At 36.3% G+C, this 14,944-nt stretch overlaps 1 protein-coding gene across 7 annotated transcripts in view; it reads left to right on the forward strand.

Annotated features, from left to right (window-relative positions):
* The window catches only part of LOC106051681 (histone acetyltransferase KAT6A-like), a 31,977-nt gene extending 17,539 nt beyond the window's left edge, over positions 1–14,438 (forward strand). For 6 of the 7 annotated variants that reach the window (XM_056021976.1, XM_056021977.1, XM_056021975.1 and 3 more), the window contains exons 14-19: positions 736–826; positions 3,797–3,950; positions 4,239–4,358; positions 8,881–8,971; positions 9,432–9,979; positions 10,157–14,438. In XM_056021976.1, coding sequence (XP_055877951.1) covers positions 736–826; positions 3,797–3,950; positions 4,239–4,358; positions 8,881–8,971; positions 9,432–9,979; positions 10,157–12,859 — 3,707 coding nt within the window. In that variant the 3' untranslated portion in view covers positions 12,860–14,438. The remainder of the gene's footprint in view (positions 1–735; positions 827–3,796; positions 3,951–4,238; positions 4,359–8,880; positions 8,972–9,431; positions 9,980–10,156) is intronic. The other variant, XM_056021979.1, reaches the window with a different exon arrangement.
* The last annotated feature ends 506 nt before the right edge of the window (positions 14,439–14,944 follow it).

The following is a 14,944-nucleotide window of genomic DNA, read 5'->3' on the forward strand; positions in this document are numbered from 1 at the left end:
AAGCTTATTATAATAACAATAACTTGGCAAAAACCTTGAACTAGATCAATTTTTTAAAAGCTTATTATAATAACAATAACTTTGCAAAACCTTGAACTAGAAGTTACATAAATATTGATTATTATCATTTTCTGGTGAAAATGGTTTTGATAGGACACGGCGGAACTTCAGCAACAAAAGTTTAAAAAGAAATGCAGCAATAAATATGAATACAATTAATACGTGTTGCTATTAATCTTAAGGCAAGAACTATGTACAACTCCTACAGTCCTTCCAAATAATTTAACTGTTTGTATGCACATGCCACCTTGTCATAAAATAAAACAACATTGATAGAGCAAGCTTTGAATAGGTTTTAAAATAATGTAACTACTTAGACTTACATAAGAATTAATGTTGTAATTGCACATTAATATTTTAGCAGCCTTTTATGTGTACAAATTATTCTTGTTGGTTAGATCTAGATCATTTCTATCAGAGAAACACATTCGCATAGCTGAAGCTCTAGCATCATAACTGACAGGAAGATACACAGAAAAATCTTTCACTTTGCACAAACCACATATTATTATAGCTGAATAGTTGAATCTCTTAAATCATAGCTTTTTTTTTTTTTTTTTAAATAAGCTCTATTTGCCTAAAAATGTTTTATTTTAAATGCTAGAATTGTTTTGTGATGAAATAAGCACAACATAACATAACATAATATAAAAATGTTTTTGTTTTTCTCATTAGACATTAGTGAAGAAACAGGACTGTGTCCATTGGATATTCTACAAACATTAAAAGAGCTTCATTTTTTAAAGCAAGATGCAGATAGTAAAAAGTAAGTAGTTGTTGTTTGTTACGATCATCAATGGTGCTAGATGTTACAATCAAACTTGATGTTAAGATGTCACGTTGAAGCACAATCAATTATCGTAATTGCCGAGGATCTTGAAATCGTCTTTAATAAGATGATCGTATAGAAGTAGCTAGATCTAGTTGATAATACGATCATTCAGAATGTTGCCAGTTGATAAGAGGATCATCTAAAAGTTGTAAATCGCTAAGTCGATCTAAGTATATTACTATATTCAATAAAGAAACTTCTCTTCGTCTAAAACAAATGCTTTAATTCAAAACTTGGAAAAGCTATTCACAAATAATTACAATGGTTAAATGTACTTGAATAGAACAGAATAAATATAATTCTGCTAAATAAATGATCTACACAATAATGTAAAATATACATCTGAATCCTAACACGTTCCGTACGACACTGACTAAAAATCTAGAATCTTTCCCCGGGTATAGCGTTGTCACGTGTCTAACATCCCCTCGTTGCAATGCCAACCAATAAATGCAGCTCAATGTACAATAATTAATATTTCAAAACCAATCACATTTATTCTGACACATAGCCCTGCCGCGTGATGGAATATCCCGAGGTAGCTAAAACTCCGCCGACAAGCTAAATATAGACTATGGCTAAATATAGACACAGTGTACGTGACATTGTTTCTTTTAAACTAAGTAGTTGTTGTTTCTTTCATCTTGTGCATAACACTTGTTTGTTGTTTTGGTAGTTTCAGTTATTAAGTGGGGAATTGTAAAACTTGATCATTGTAAGTTAAGGGTGTTTGAAGGGTGAACTTGATTATTATAATTATCCTTTTGAACCGGACAGACCAATTTATCAGTTTGTGCACCAAAAACAGTTTGTGCGTACAAAACCCATGCCCCACTAGTCGGATTTATCAATCTTACACACCTTACCAGTCTGTCTCTAAATATGTGAAGAAAAAAATTAATGTATGGCTATTTGACTCCAGGTAAAAGACAGAGATGGTCAGATGTTAATATGGTTGTCATGTGGCCAGGACTATGGCCAAACGCCAACCAGTGTCTTGTCCCCTTTGGAGGTGACTAGACTCTGGGGCATCTTAAAATTCTAATTCGTCTTCACTGAGATGTGAACCTGAGACCACTCAGAAACACTTTACCAGTCAGTGACCACACCCCCATTTTGCAGGAAGCAGTGAACTATAGCTGAAGATGACAAGCTAGATCTAGAAGAATAAATCTAAGTTATTATGCTAAAGACTTTACCACAGTACCTGTTCCAAAAGAAAACCCTTTTTTGGGTTGCAACTTCATAAGCAACAATGTATAAAATCTCTGTATACAAAAATTATGGACCATTTCAAGCAAATCTTTGTGACTAAAAAACCTGGTTTTCACATTGTTATGCAAACAGACTGCTTTCTGTTTATATGGCAGAGTTCCCTCAGCCTCATGCTATTCCAGGATATTGTACATGTTTTGGATGTTCCTTCAGAGTTGAAGATAATTTACTTCCTAGTCCAAAACCAACAGGACAATAGGGGATGGTAGCAGCTGGGTTTGAATCTGGGAACATCAATAAGTCAAAATGAAAGTCCAGCCCACAAATCACACAACCAGGCAGCCATCCAATGTCCTGGAAATCTCCTGGAATTAAAAAAATATCTCTTTGAATTTCCTGGAATTTCACTGATGGAGAAAAAAATGTGCAGCATATGGGCTGTCAAAAGAGGAAATAAATTCAAATTTAGCGTTTCTGAGTCTGTACAGTATGTGTTCTTTGACAATAGATAGATCCGTATAAGGTATTATCGATAGATTTTTCAATGAACACTTTGATTTTCATCTAATTGGATCTATGCTATGCATCTTCAGACCTTATAATTTTAAGACTTAGCATTTCCTGTTTCATTTTGTTCTCTAACATGGGTGAAGTAGCACTTAAATTCGCATTTGAAGTCTGATAAGCACATGCGAGAGTCTGGTAAATCAGATGACTATTTGTCAAAAAGCCCGCCATAGTGACTGTCACTTGTCCTACACCCACAGCTATGCCAGTAATCCCACTAATTCATACAGCCTTTTATTACTGCCAAGTTTTGCAACCTTTTCTAAAAAAAAAAAAAAACATCATCAATCTGATGCTCCATTGTTGCCCTTTTTGGCCCAAGACCTCTTTAGCATGCTTCATTTATGTAAGCAAAAATTTATGACACCAGCTGTTTTCAAAGAATGTACTTTTGTTACAGCTCTACTTAGTGTAGATGTGAAAAACACAAAAAATCTTTTTCCTCCTGGAGAAGTTGACATAGAGCCAAATCTGCTGGCAAAGAAACTAAAGCCAGCGCTAGGGATGTTTAAAATTTTCAGATGGAAAGCAGAAAGTTTCTGCTGACAACCTCAAACTCATTGAAAAATCTCCATTGTAGAATGTTATTGTCCAGAGTTAAAAATGGCAAAAGACCAAATATAAAAACTTAATTTCAGTAAAGTGGGAAATAGGCTTACCAAGAAAGAATATTGGAGATAAAGGTAGCATAAAATAAAAAGTGCAGCTTATATTTTCATTACATTTGTTTGTTTTTATGTTAAGTGTGACTTTTTATCCAGAGCTCAGGAAAATAGAGATTTAAAGTGCAGATAACTCAAGATTAAGGATTTTATGAAAGAAACTTCAGCGCTTATAAAAGTTAAGGATATTATGAAACCAACTTTAGTACCTTGTCTGTTTAAAATTAAAGCTTACCCTGAGCTGAGATGTATTTACTGAGTTGTCTAACAGACCTTCTTAGAATACCCTAAATCTGTAGGAACTAATCAGTAATCGGCCTCTCAAAGCAGCCTTGTTCTTTTTCTATTAATTTATGTTGAAAGCAAAAGCTCTATATTTTATTGTGAACAAGAAAGTTAATTAAAAAAATATACTATTATAAACATGTGTAACCTAAGAACTATTGTATTCCACTAACAGCGTACAGATTGCTGTGAATTATCAGCTGGTTGACACATACATGGATAAACTTAAGAACAAACCCCACCTTACATTGAATGAAGACAATCTCCACTGGACCCCTGTGGTCAGTAAATCCTTTCTCAGTGATGAAGAAGATGAGGCTGATAGACAGGTAAAGGTCACATTTGTTTGTTGTTCCCTGCATGGTCTATTGTATCCTCTACATTCTGTTGTATTCATCACTACCTTCTATAGTATCTTTTTGTTTTTGGTTTTATTTACTACATTCTTTTGTATCTGCCCATTAAATCCTATCCAGTGCATTACATTGTTTAGTGTGATCACCTTATAAGTTATAGTCAATGTTTGAAATGATTGTTAATCTTTAGTGTCATATGCACCATGTCTTGAGCCCCTGTAGAGTAGAGCATCCTCACCATGACTAATTTGTTTGTTGTAGTTAAATGAAATGAGAAATGCTGTGGAGAATGTAGTCCAGGAACGTAAACAATTAACTGAGCAACTGCACAAGTCTTCCAGCTCTATAGGTTCCCCGCCAGTCAATGAGCAGACGGACAAGGTAGAGCCACTTCTTTACACTTAATCTAGTACAGAGTTTGTGTCTATAGCAAGCAGGTGTTTTTGTATTTCATTTATGATCTATGCTTCGCAGTATGTCATGTTATACCGGTATATATTATTGTCTAAACATTTTAGCATGAGACTTGCATGGTTAATTTGATATATTTTAATTTTTGTTGAGCTTATGAACTAAATGATTTTACTTTAGAGAACTAAATGACTCTACTTGAAAACTAAATGACTCTATTTGAGAGCTAAACATATGTACACTCAGAATGTTTTCTTCATCATGATACTGGTTATTGATAGCTTGATCATCCATGGGGGCAAGCGTAGAGCAATTTGGCCTATTTATACCTAAACCTAATAATACCTAACACTTCAGATACTATTACTGTGAAAAAATTCACATTTTGCATGCAGTGAACAGATTCATAAATATGTTTGCTATGAAATTGACAGGGATTTGAATATCCTCTTCTATTTAAATTCTCACCTAAGATTCATAAATACACTCTCATTTTATTGTGCTATTGCTGATTGAGTCCACTCAGGTAAATTTAAGTGTTGATGTGGTGATATAATTTTTCAGAAAATGAACAAGAAAAAGAAAACTCTTGAAGAACATTTCTGTTAAAATGAGTCTATCCTAAGCACTGGCGGATCCAGAACTTTGGAGTGGGGCGGGCGATTTTTTTCCAAACCCTAACCCTAACGCCCAGTAAACCCTAACCCTATGCATAAACGTGCGTACAGCATATATATATATATATATATATATATATATTCAATATATGAGAATAAAATAAGACTGTTTCTCAATGTTCGGCGAAAAAAAAAACAGAACAAAAAACAATCATGTTGAGGCCTTTCTCTTGCAAACTTGGGGGTCTGGGAGAGCCCCGACACCCAAAAGCGTTTTCTTGCATTTTTCACGGCTGAAACGCATTCTCCTGACATCTACAGCTCATTATTTATTAGTGGGGTTCGGGGCGAAGCTTATTATTCATCAGTGAGGTTCGGGGCGAAGCCTCGACGCTAAAAGCGTTTTCTGGCATTCTTCACTGCAGTAACGCATTCTCCTGACCTACAGCTCATTATTCATTCTATTATAAAGGACCTTTTAAATAATGTGGAAAAATATTCTAATATGAATTTATAGTCCTTTAATACATTGCAAATACTACCGATTTGTTCTTTGAAAAGATAAGATACCCCACATATTTAGATTAAGGCTTTGAGGATCGCCGCCGAAAAAAAAAATTCGATTAATAATATTCAATAAAATTCAAGCATAAATTGTGAGTTATAGTCCTAAATTTATTTAACTAGAAAAATATGAGATAGAGTAAAGGTTGGAAAAAGTCGACTAGGAAAAGATTATCTGGCTTTTGAACTCATCTCAACCGTGACTGTTATATTGAAAAATTTCGTTTGAATTATAACTTTTCCAAAGCAAAGTCTTTCTAAAAATAGTTATGATAAATTCATGTGAAATTACACAAGCTCTCTCTGGAAAGGAGAATGGCGGTAAAATGAAAACGATTAATCCTCGCTGCTTTTTATAATTTCTGCTAATGATTGCATTTTGCATTAAAGAATAGGGGTTGGGCGACTCGATATAAGAATTTACTTTATAGCATATATAAATTATATTAGTGACAGATTTTGTAATTTCTTACTATAATACAAAAAGAAAATATATTGGTTTGTCCGTTGGGGGTAAGGTGATTGCTAGTATCGCACTTCCACCTGTTTATATTATATAGATATTCGACTAATTTTGTTCACATACTATGATTTCTCCATAAAAGTAGGACCGCCCCCCCACTCAAAGGGTTTAGATGGGAAGGGCAGTAGAGGTATTCGCTCCTTCCTTTCCAATCGGCCAACAGGTGAACGACATAATATAAAGACCGGTTAAGATACCAATAACAAGTTTTAATCATATAGTTATTTAATTGATTCTGTTAGCAATATGTGATTTCTACGAATAAATAGGACCGCCCCCCCCCACTCGAAAGTTTATTTGGGGGGGGGGGGCGGATTGATGCCATCGCCCCCCTCCCGACCCTACCAAATCGGCCAAAATACTAGAAGGGGGGGGGGCGAATTAATCTAATAATAGGTTGAAATATAAATAATTAGTATATATTATTAACATAAGTAATAAATTCTTTTACAAATTGTGTGAATTCTATACTAAAATTCGTCCGCCCCCCCCCCCCCCCTCGGGGCGGGGGGGGGTCGGCCGAGTGGGGGGGGGGGGGGCGATCGCCCTACCGCCCCCCCCCCCCCCCCCCCTTTAGATCCGCCAGTGATCCTAAGCTACTTCAGATTAGCTGCAATCAATAGCTCTATTTATTATGTCTTGGAGCTCCACCTGACTTTGAATTATTGATCATCACTGTTTTGTTGTTTTATGTTGAATTATGTACATTTCCAGTTGTGATGGTAGATTTAGTGGATTCTTTGTTCTTACTTGAGCACAACATAAAGCACAAAAAACAATCTATATATTTGTGTTCATTTTTATATCACAAGTCTCACCTCCTAATAATAATAATATCCAGTGTCTACTTCTTTTGTAAGACCAATAGCTTTCTTCACCATGACATGTGACTTTTTTTTTTTTTTCTAACTACCACCACTGTATTCCCTGTTGTTAAAATTTTTCTATTTATTTTTTCGATTTTCTTCTAAAAAAAAACCTACTTTTATATTGATATCACAATGCACATGTCAAATAATTTTACTCTGTTTTACCAAGATGTTTCCATTCTAAGTCTCGTTTGTTTTTTCCAGACTTGATCTTTATTGCAACTCATTAACTTAAAAAAAAAATGAGATAATGATTTAAATTGTAAAATTAAAGGTTAAAAAATATTGATGAAAATTATTTGAAATATTTAATTTAGTTTTTACATCATTTGACATTAAATAAACCCTGGATATACCTAATAATTGTGAAACTTGATTGACAACATCCCCATTTGTACATAATTTTAGGAATTGTTAAAATAGACTTCCTAAAATCATTGGCCATCAAAATCATTTATTCATTAAATTAGGTAAAATGGTGACTGCGTGGTAGAATGACTAATTGGAAAAATGGTAACTATTTTGAAAGGTGATTGTTAATAGTTTTAAAGTGTATTTCTTTCTTACCTGTATTTTCCATTCACAATTCCAGTACTGAACTTTGAAGCATGAAAACTGTTTATGGACTTCGCAAACGGTGGGATGACAATATGGGGCTTTTCTTTTTTAACCTACTTAAAAATCACAAATATATATTTATAAAAGAGAGAGTAGGTGCTAATTGGAAAAACAAATCTCTATTGAATTGCTGAGAGACTTAGCTTGCTAGTTTTCTAGTACAACCTATAAATAATAAGACCCTAAAAATTACTATACTTTTTGACAACATTCTTGCAAACTTTGTTCGGCTGGTTTGATATCAAGACTTTTATTGTCATTTGAGTTTTCGAAAGAATTTTGTTTAAAATTCTTGTATCATTTGATTATTTTAGTATTTTCTGTTTCTTATCTTTTTTGTTTGCCTTTCGAATTGCTAAGTGAATTTGGTTTCGAATATTTTGTTGTCATTTGATTGTTGACTCGTTTACAATCATTCGTCCAATGTTAATTTATTTCACAGTATTTCCCCTTGGTTCTGTAAAGTAGAACTAGTTATTCCAATATTTATCCAGAATTAGTTTCAATATTCTGATCTAATTGAATTATTCACTTTGCTCATTTAAGTGTGTACAAATTGTGTATAAAATTGAAGAAAAGTAATACTATTTTTGGCAAATTAATTTTATTCGATAAATAATCTAACTTTGGATTACAAACATCACAAAAGAAAACTCACTGACCTTGGAGAAAATCATTTTTCAAGTCACTTTAAAGGTATTTTATTATCAAAATGCAATACAATATGAATATTTTAATTAATACATTTATCAATTTTTACACAAAACTGAATAAATATTTAAAAACACATAATGGAAAACTAGAGCTCATTATCATACTCCAGAATCAGAAAAAAAAAAAAAAAAAAAATCAAGGTAAAAGGACTTTAAACACTTTATAAAAACAAGTTCAGTGAATTAAAAAAAAAGAAATTAAAAAAAAGAGTCAAAGCATCGAGTTGAGTAGTTCTCATGGAAAAAAGTTTGTTGATTTGAAATCAACGCTGACAGTATCATTTCAGGAGTTTAAAACTCTTACAAAAACTTTCCCAAATTATTTTTTTTTTTGTATATTAAACTTGAATTGTATTTTAGCATTACAACACTAAAGAATAATCTAGTTGCCAGAGCAAGCATTGATTCTTCCTACATAGTACTAGTCTTTGAAACCTAGAGATGAGCAAGCGTTAAATTATGATACATTTTTTTTTAATGACTTGTATAGCCCTGGCTAATCTATCCCCCAGCTGATGTAGCACCATTGTTTCTATTTAGTGCTTTACTAATTTATACAAAAAATAAATGTACTATATTTTGTTCCAGTGGCCCAGACGTTTTGGAAGAAAGCGTTTTCCTAGCATGACTTGGGGAGATCCTGCACTAAAACGTCAGAGAAGAGATTCTAGTAATGAAGGTATGTGGTCTGTACTCTTAGAATATGTGGCCAAGGAAACGTCCACAGTTGCTGAACCCAAGGTCTCATATCCTGTTGAAAAAAAAAAAAACTGGTATTTTATGAGGGATCTTAAGATTTATCCAGTTTTAATAGTACTGTTGGTTATAATGAAGGTAATTTTTCTCTTTGTTAGAGAAACAGAACTTGGTAATGTTTAAGACTCTTGGTAGCTGTTCTCATTGACAGACCAGAAGTATAGGTTATTTTTTTTACTGCTGTGGATAGCTTTAGTTACAATTGTGTGTTTTTTTTTAATTGTGTTCAGTGCAAATCTTGAGAATGTATAGTCAAAGAATCTTTACACTGATATATGTATTCTAAGAGTTGCACTCAGCCAAAAAAAAAAAAGATTTTTATGTACATTGAACTGATTTGAACTTGTCACTGTTTAAACAGTTAAGTGTTTTTTTCCCCCCAGAGTCCAACAAATGTCCTTTTGACTTTGATGCAGAAGAAGATGCCAAGATGCTTCCTCCAGCTCCCCCATTGAAGCAACTCAGAATAGACAGGTCTCCAATTAGAGCGTCAGTCAGCTCTTGTTCACTGAGTCCATTGAGTCCGTCGCCATTTAGGCCAAGCTATGACTCTCCTGTCAAAACTCCAGAAAAAAAATGTCAGAAAAAAAATCTGTTTGATGAGCAAGAAGAAATTAATGGGAAAAAGATTGAACAGAGACGCAAACCAGGAAGACCACCAAAGGATGCTGGCTGGCCTGACAAACCAGTTAGGCGCTCAAAGGAAGACAGATCTGTAGACAAGAAAAGCTTGACACGCAAAGCTGGTCGACCTACTGTAAAGGAGAATGTGCCAAGAAAACTTGGCAGGCCTTTCAAACGTAAACCAGGGCGTCCACCTAAGAAACAGGAAGTTGATGAAGAGTCCAACGCAGCAGACAAACTACCAAGTGAGAAAGAAGGAAATAAAGCTTGTAAAATTCCAGGAAGGAGACCAGGCCGACCTAGAAAAGTAAGTATACTTCCTTTTTATTTATTTGTGTGTACATCATGGTGCTACTTAAAAACTTCACTCGCTAAGCTATGATTTAATTCAATAAATAATTGAATAAAAAATGTTCTTAACACATGTCTGTACTTAATATACTAAGGCTTACACTTAGGGTTCAATGGGTGTCTTATTTTTCAGGCTGTGGATGTTTCCAATGGTAAAGTGGAAGAAGAAAATGTCCCTAGCCCAGTTGATGAGCAGACTCAAGACAACACTAGTGAAGAGAAAAAGCCTGCAGAAAAGGAACAGACTGAGTGTGAGACAGAGTTCTTGCCTGCTTCTACAACCCCTAGTCTCAGCCCAGCTCCAAAGAAAAGTAAAGTTATAGAGGAATATATTGACTCCTCTTCCTCCAGTGACACCAGTGACTCCTCCAACTCGGACTCCTCAGATTCAGATGATGAAGAGGATGATAATGATGGAGACAATGATGATTCTGATGAAGAAGATAACACACCAAAAGTTAAATCAGATGTGGAAAGTGTCAACAAACTTCATGCCAATGTAGAAATGATGACCAAAGTCCGACGTTTGTCAGCCTCATCATCAGATGATGACAGTAATCAGGCTGATAATACAAACAATCTAAGCCAGAGCAAACCGGTTCTGGAGAGTCCCAAAGAGGAGGACAGTGTAGTGGAGAAACAGACTCACCTGACTCCTCCAAAGAAACAGTTGTCCGAGTCTGACAGTGATAGTGATGAATCTGTATCCTTGAAGCTTAAAGAAACTTTATCGAAGGAGCCAGAGACCAACAGGAATGTCACTCCTGTTGAAGACGAAGAAACCAAAGCTGCCAGTCAGAATCTGGCAGACATTGTGAAGGACTTGGAAGAAGCGGATGAAGATAAGAAAGTGGCAAGCCCAGAAGTACAACAGCAGGCTAGTGTGGAGTCTGATGTTGGTCAGGAATCTTCTTCCTTTGGTAGCATAGATGAGTTAACGGATGCTCTTAGTGATGCAGATTCTCCTACAGACCCTCAAATTCCATCTTCCCCACCGCCTGCGCCTGCTCCAGTAATGATCAACAGTGATGATGATGACATTCCCATGGAGCCCACCTCTCCAAGCCCAGAACGTCGTCCTCTACTTCAGCAGTCTTCAGAAGCACCCATTAATCGTTTATCTGACCCCCTTCTTTCATCCCCTCCTCAGCACCATTCTACAATTCTGTCATCACCTCAGCAACATTCAGCTATTTTATCGTCCCCTCCTCAGCACCACTCCAATCTTGGTCACAATACTATGTCTGGCATGTTCCCCAACTCCCCTATCTTAATTTCCCCCTCACCTGAGGTAAAGCCAGGCCAGCATCATCAGCCCCCCTGTACACCAAACCAACAGATCCATACGCCTTCCTCTCATGAAGATCAGTACCAAAATGTTGGAAGTGTTCCACTCACCTCTCCTGTCCAGCATCCATCCCCAGTACACCTGACTTCTCCAGCCCACTTAACTTCCCCATCCCAGTTATCTTCCCCTGTGATGAGTGGCTCCCTGCTGTCTCACCAAGAGAAGCACTTAACTCAGATAGATACATCTCCTGGCATAGCACAGTCTAAAGCACATACCAACATGGGTTTGAATGCTCCTTCTAGAGCTAGCAAATCTACATCCTCACGCACTCAGCCGAAATCTAGGTCACAAACATCTAGTCAGAGCAGGGTGCAGCAGGGTTTCCATGCATCCTCTAGCAGTGGTCCAACTTCAATGACCAACCTGCAGAGCATGCAGCAACAAAACTATGAACTAAATGTTGCCCAACTAGGTCTTGCTTCTGCGGCTTCTCTTAACTCTGGAGATATGACCACAGACAGCAGCCAGCATTCTTCATTGACTCAACTGAACTATGACTGTGCCCAAAATATGCAGTACTGTAGCAACAACCAAGGTCGCAATAGTTTTATGGACACTGTAAATATGGGCAATCTTCAAGCCATGCATGCACACACAAGTACATCTTCAGGGGTCTATATGAATCCTTCCACAACTAGCATGAACTACCATCACCATGGCTCACCTCTCTCCACATACAGCCAAACTATTATTCCCATTAGTCAACAGCAACTCCAACGGCAGCAGCAGCAACAACAACAGCAACAACAACAACAGAGACAAGCCAGTGGCCAGCAAACACTTCAACATCCCAATTCTGGCAGGTTGTTGCAGAGCTCCACTCCTATCCCTATGGTGGTCCAACAAGCTTTGCTGCAAGGTGGTACAGTCTATCAAACAAGCCAGCAACCTAATAACTGTGATCTAATCAAATTGCAACAACTGACCAACCGCATTCAGGATTTGCCAGTTGAGTCCTTGCAGATGACACCACCTCAAAATATGACTCCTCCTCCTGCCACCATCAATATGACCCCACCGCCAACAGTAATGATGCGTTCTATGACGACTCCTCCCATCTCTGCTGCTCATTCTGCGCTCATGGGTCAACCTACGGCTCCACCATACAAGCGTCAGCGCTCCACTTCCTCCACATCCCGTAAAGCGCCAAGCGTTGCGACTGCCAGTAGTCCAAACGTTACGCTGAATCCCAACATGAGTCTGTCCCCCAATGTGACCATACAGCCAACATCTTCCATGATCCCTGGCTACCTGAACTACCGAGTGCCACAAGGTATGATCAATCCTAATTATATCTCTGCCAACCCCCACAGATTCCTACAACCGCAACAGCTGCCTATGCAGATGCAGATGATGAACATGAACGTGCACGCCGCTGGCCCTCCGGCGGCCTTCCAGCAACAAGTGCAGTCTAGCCAGCCTGGTAACCCCACAGCAGTGTACACACCTTACTACATCAACATGAACAATGTCATGAGGAGGTAAATCCTGCGGGACTTTGTGTGTCTACGCATGTGGACAGCGTAGTTCAAAGACAGTCTTTCATGAGCTATTGGGACCTGTTATTATTTATACATTTCACAAAATAGCCCACACAATTTATTTTTTTTTTAAATGGAGAAAAAACCATTTCTCAGCAATCTCTTTTAAAACCACTAAGTAAGAGATAGCTTCTAGAATGTCAGGGAAACAAATGTTTTTGTACTTTAATGTTTTAAGTACAGAACTAGATCTATACAATTTCTGCTGGTGAATGTAGTGTTATGTGTTTCAATGATTCTGTTTTTTTCTCAAAACTCTCCCCTTTCCCAAAAAGCAACTTCATTTCTTCTGCACACAAAAATAAATGTCCTCTTTGAAAGTGCCATCTCATCAGATTTTGGTAGTCTCTACCAAAAGTGTCTCTCCACATAAGCAATAGTATCTCCAGCAAGCATACCTGGTAGAATAGCAGTACTTGAGTTATACAATAAAATTACTGTCTGTTAGAGTAACAGTATATAGCAGGTTATAAAATAAGTTTTTAGGAAGTCTTGTGTAGTTGTGGCTCAAGCTATGTAGAATGTCTGTCCTTGATAGTGTGGTCCTAGTATTGGATAAACGACGTTTCTTTTTTAGAAAGATAATTTATTGATATAGTTAATATACAAATGACTGTAAAGGTCATGATCTGTCAGTGTACAACCTAATGTGTATACTTGAGAGACTATTGTGCAGTAACGTTTTGTCCTATTGGACACTGTGGGGACTAAGGAGTGTCCAGTCTCTAGCATTCAGTGGTGGAATACGTTTGTATGCACATCCTTTCATGTTATCAACTGATGATTTTTGTACAGGGATATTTTATTTGAGCGAATGTTGTGAAAGATGTTTCTTGAGTGTCTGATCTATTTGATTGCCAGTAGTGATGGATGATTGTTTATTTTTACATGTTTGGTTGAAGTCCTGTATTCAATGAAACGTTTCACAATACATCAAGAAAGTTTATGTTTTAAAACATTTCTACCTTGCACAATAGAAATGGCAGATTGCAAAAATAAAGGTGAGAAAAGTAGAACCCAATGTATGCAAGCTACTCAGATGGTCTGTTGATTTAGTCAGGGTTAGAGGATGTTGCAAATAAAGGTAGATATCCAGAGCATAGTTTGCTTGTTAAATGTCCACTGAGGCTAGTGAGTCCTTCATCTTGCCACAGTTAGGACAAGGGAGACTTATTTTTCAAAAAAAGTTCATTCAACTTTCATTTTTTTCGTTTCAATCAAATTAACCCTTCGAGCCTGTTGTACATAGATATACATACACATATATTCTAAACTATTTTGTATTGTTGTAGTGTAATGTACGCAACTGTCCAGCCAGGTGCACACCCACATCATTAGGTACATGGAATAAAGCATGTATTTATTTCAATGTAGGATCATCTTGTATTGGCAATATTGTGAATATTATTTTGTGTTGAATGGACATTCCCATTATTTAATTCAACCTGTGAATCAATCACAGGTCTGATTGAAGTTATCACTGTCATCACAGGTATCATTGTGAATACATTTCCACCATTATACCTTTTTTTTTGTTGTCTTATTTTGTGTACTTGTTGTGGTAATGTCTAATTGAATAAATGTTACTATCTAGACTAGATCAATCAAATACCATGTTCAAAAACCACAGGATAAGGAAAGTTTGAATTTTTTGTAATTTCTAGTGTAGAGCTTAATGTCAAACAAAACAAGAAGGAAATGTACTCAGGGAAATATTCCTTAATCAATCTGCATCAAGATCAACACAATAATATTGGCAATCTCCAAGAAATTAAACACAAGTCCTAAATTTATATAAGCAAGAAATATTTAACACCTTGCACTCATGACCTGGGTTTTCGAAGGTCCTTCCCTCATGGAAAGATTTGAAGGAGACTTAAGACTATTAGACATAGAGCTTGGCTATGTTTGAGATTTGAAAGAGACTTAAGACTATTAGACAGAGCTTGGCTATGTTTGAGATTTGAAAGAGACTTAAGACTATTAGACAGAGCTTGGCTATGTTTGAGATTTGAAAGAGACTTAAGAC

Source organism: Biomphalaria glabrata, chromosome 2 (assembly GCF_947242115.1).
Source record: "Biomphalaria glabrata chromosome 2, xgBioGlab47.1, whole genome shotgun sequence".
Classification (NCBI taxonomy): domain Eukaryota; kingdom Metazoa; phylum Mollusca; class Gastropoda; family Planorbidae; genus Biomphalaria; species Biomphalaria glabrata.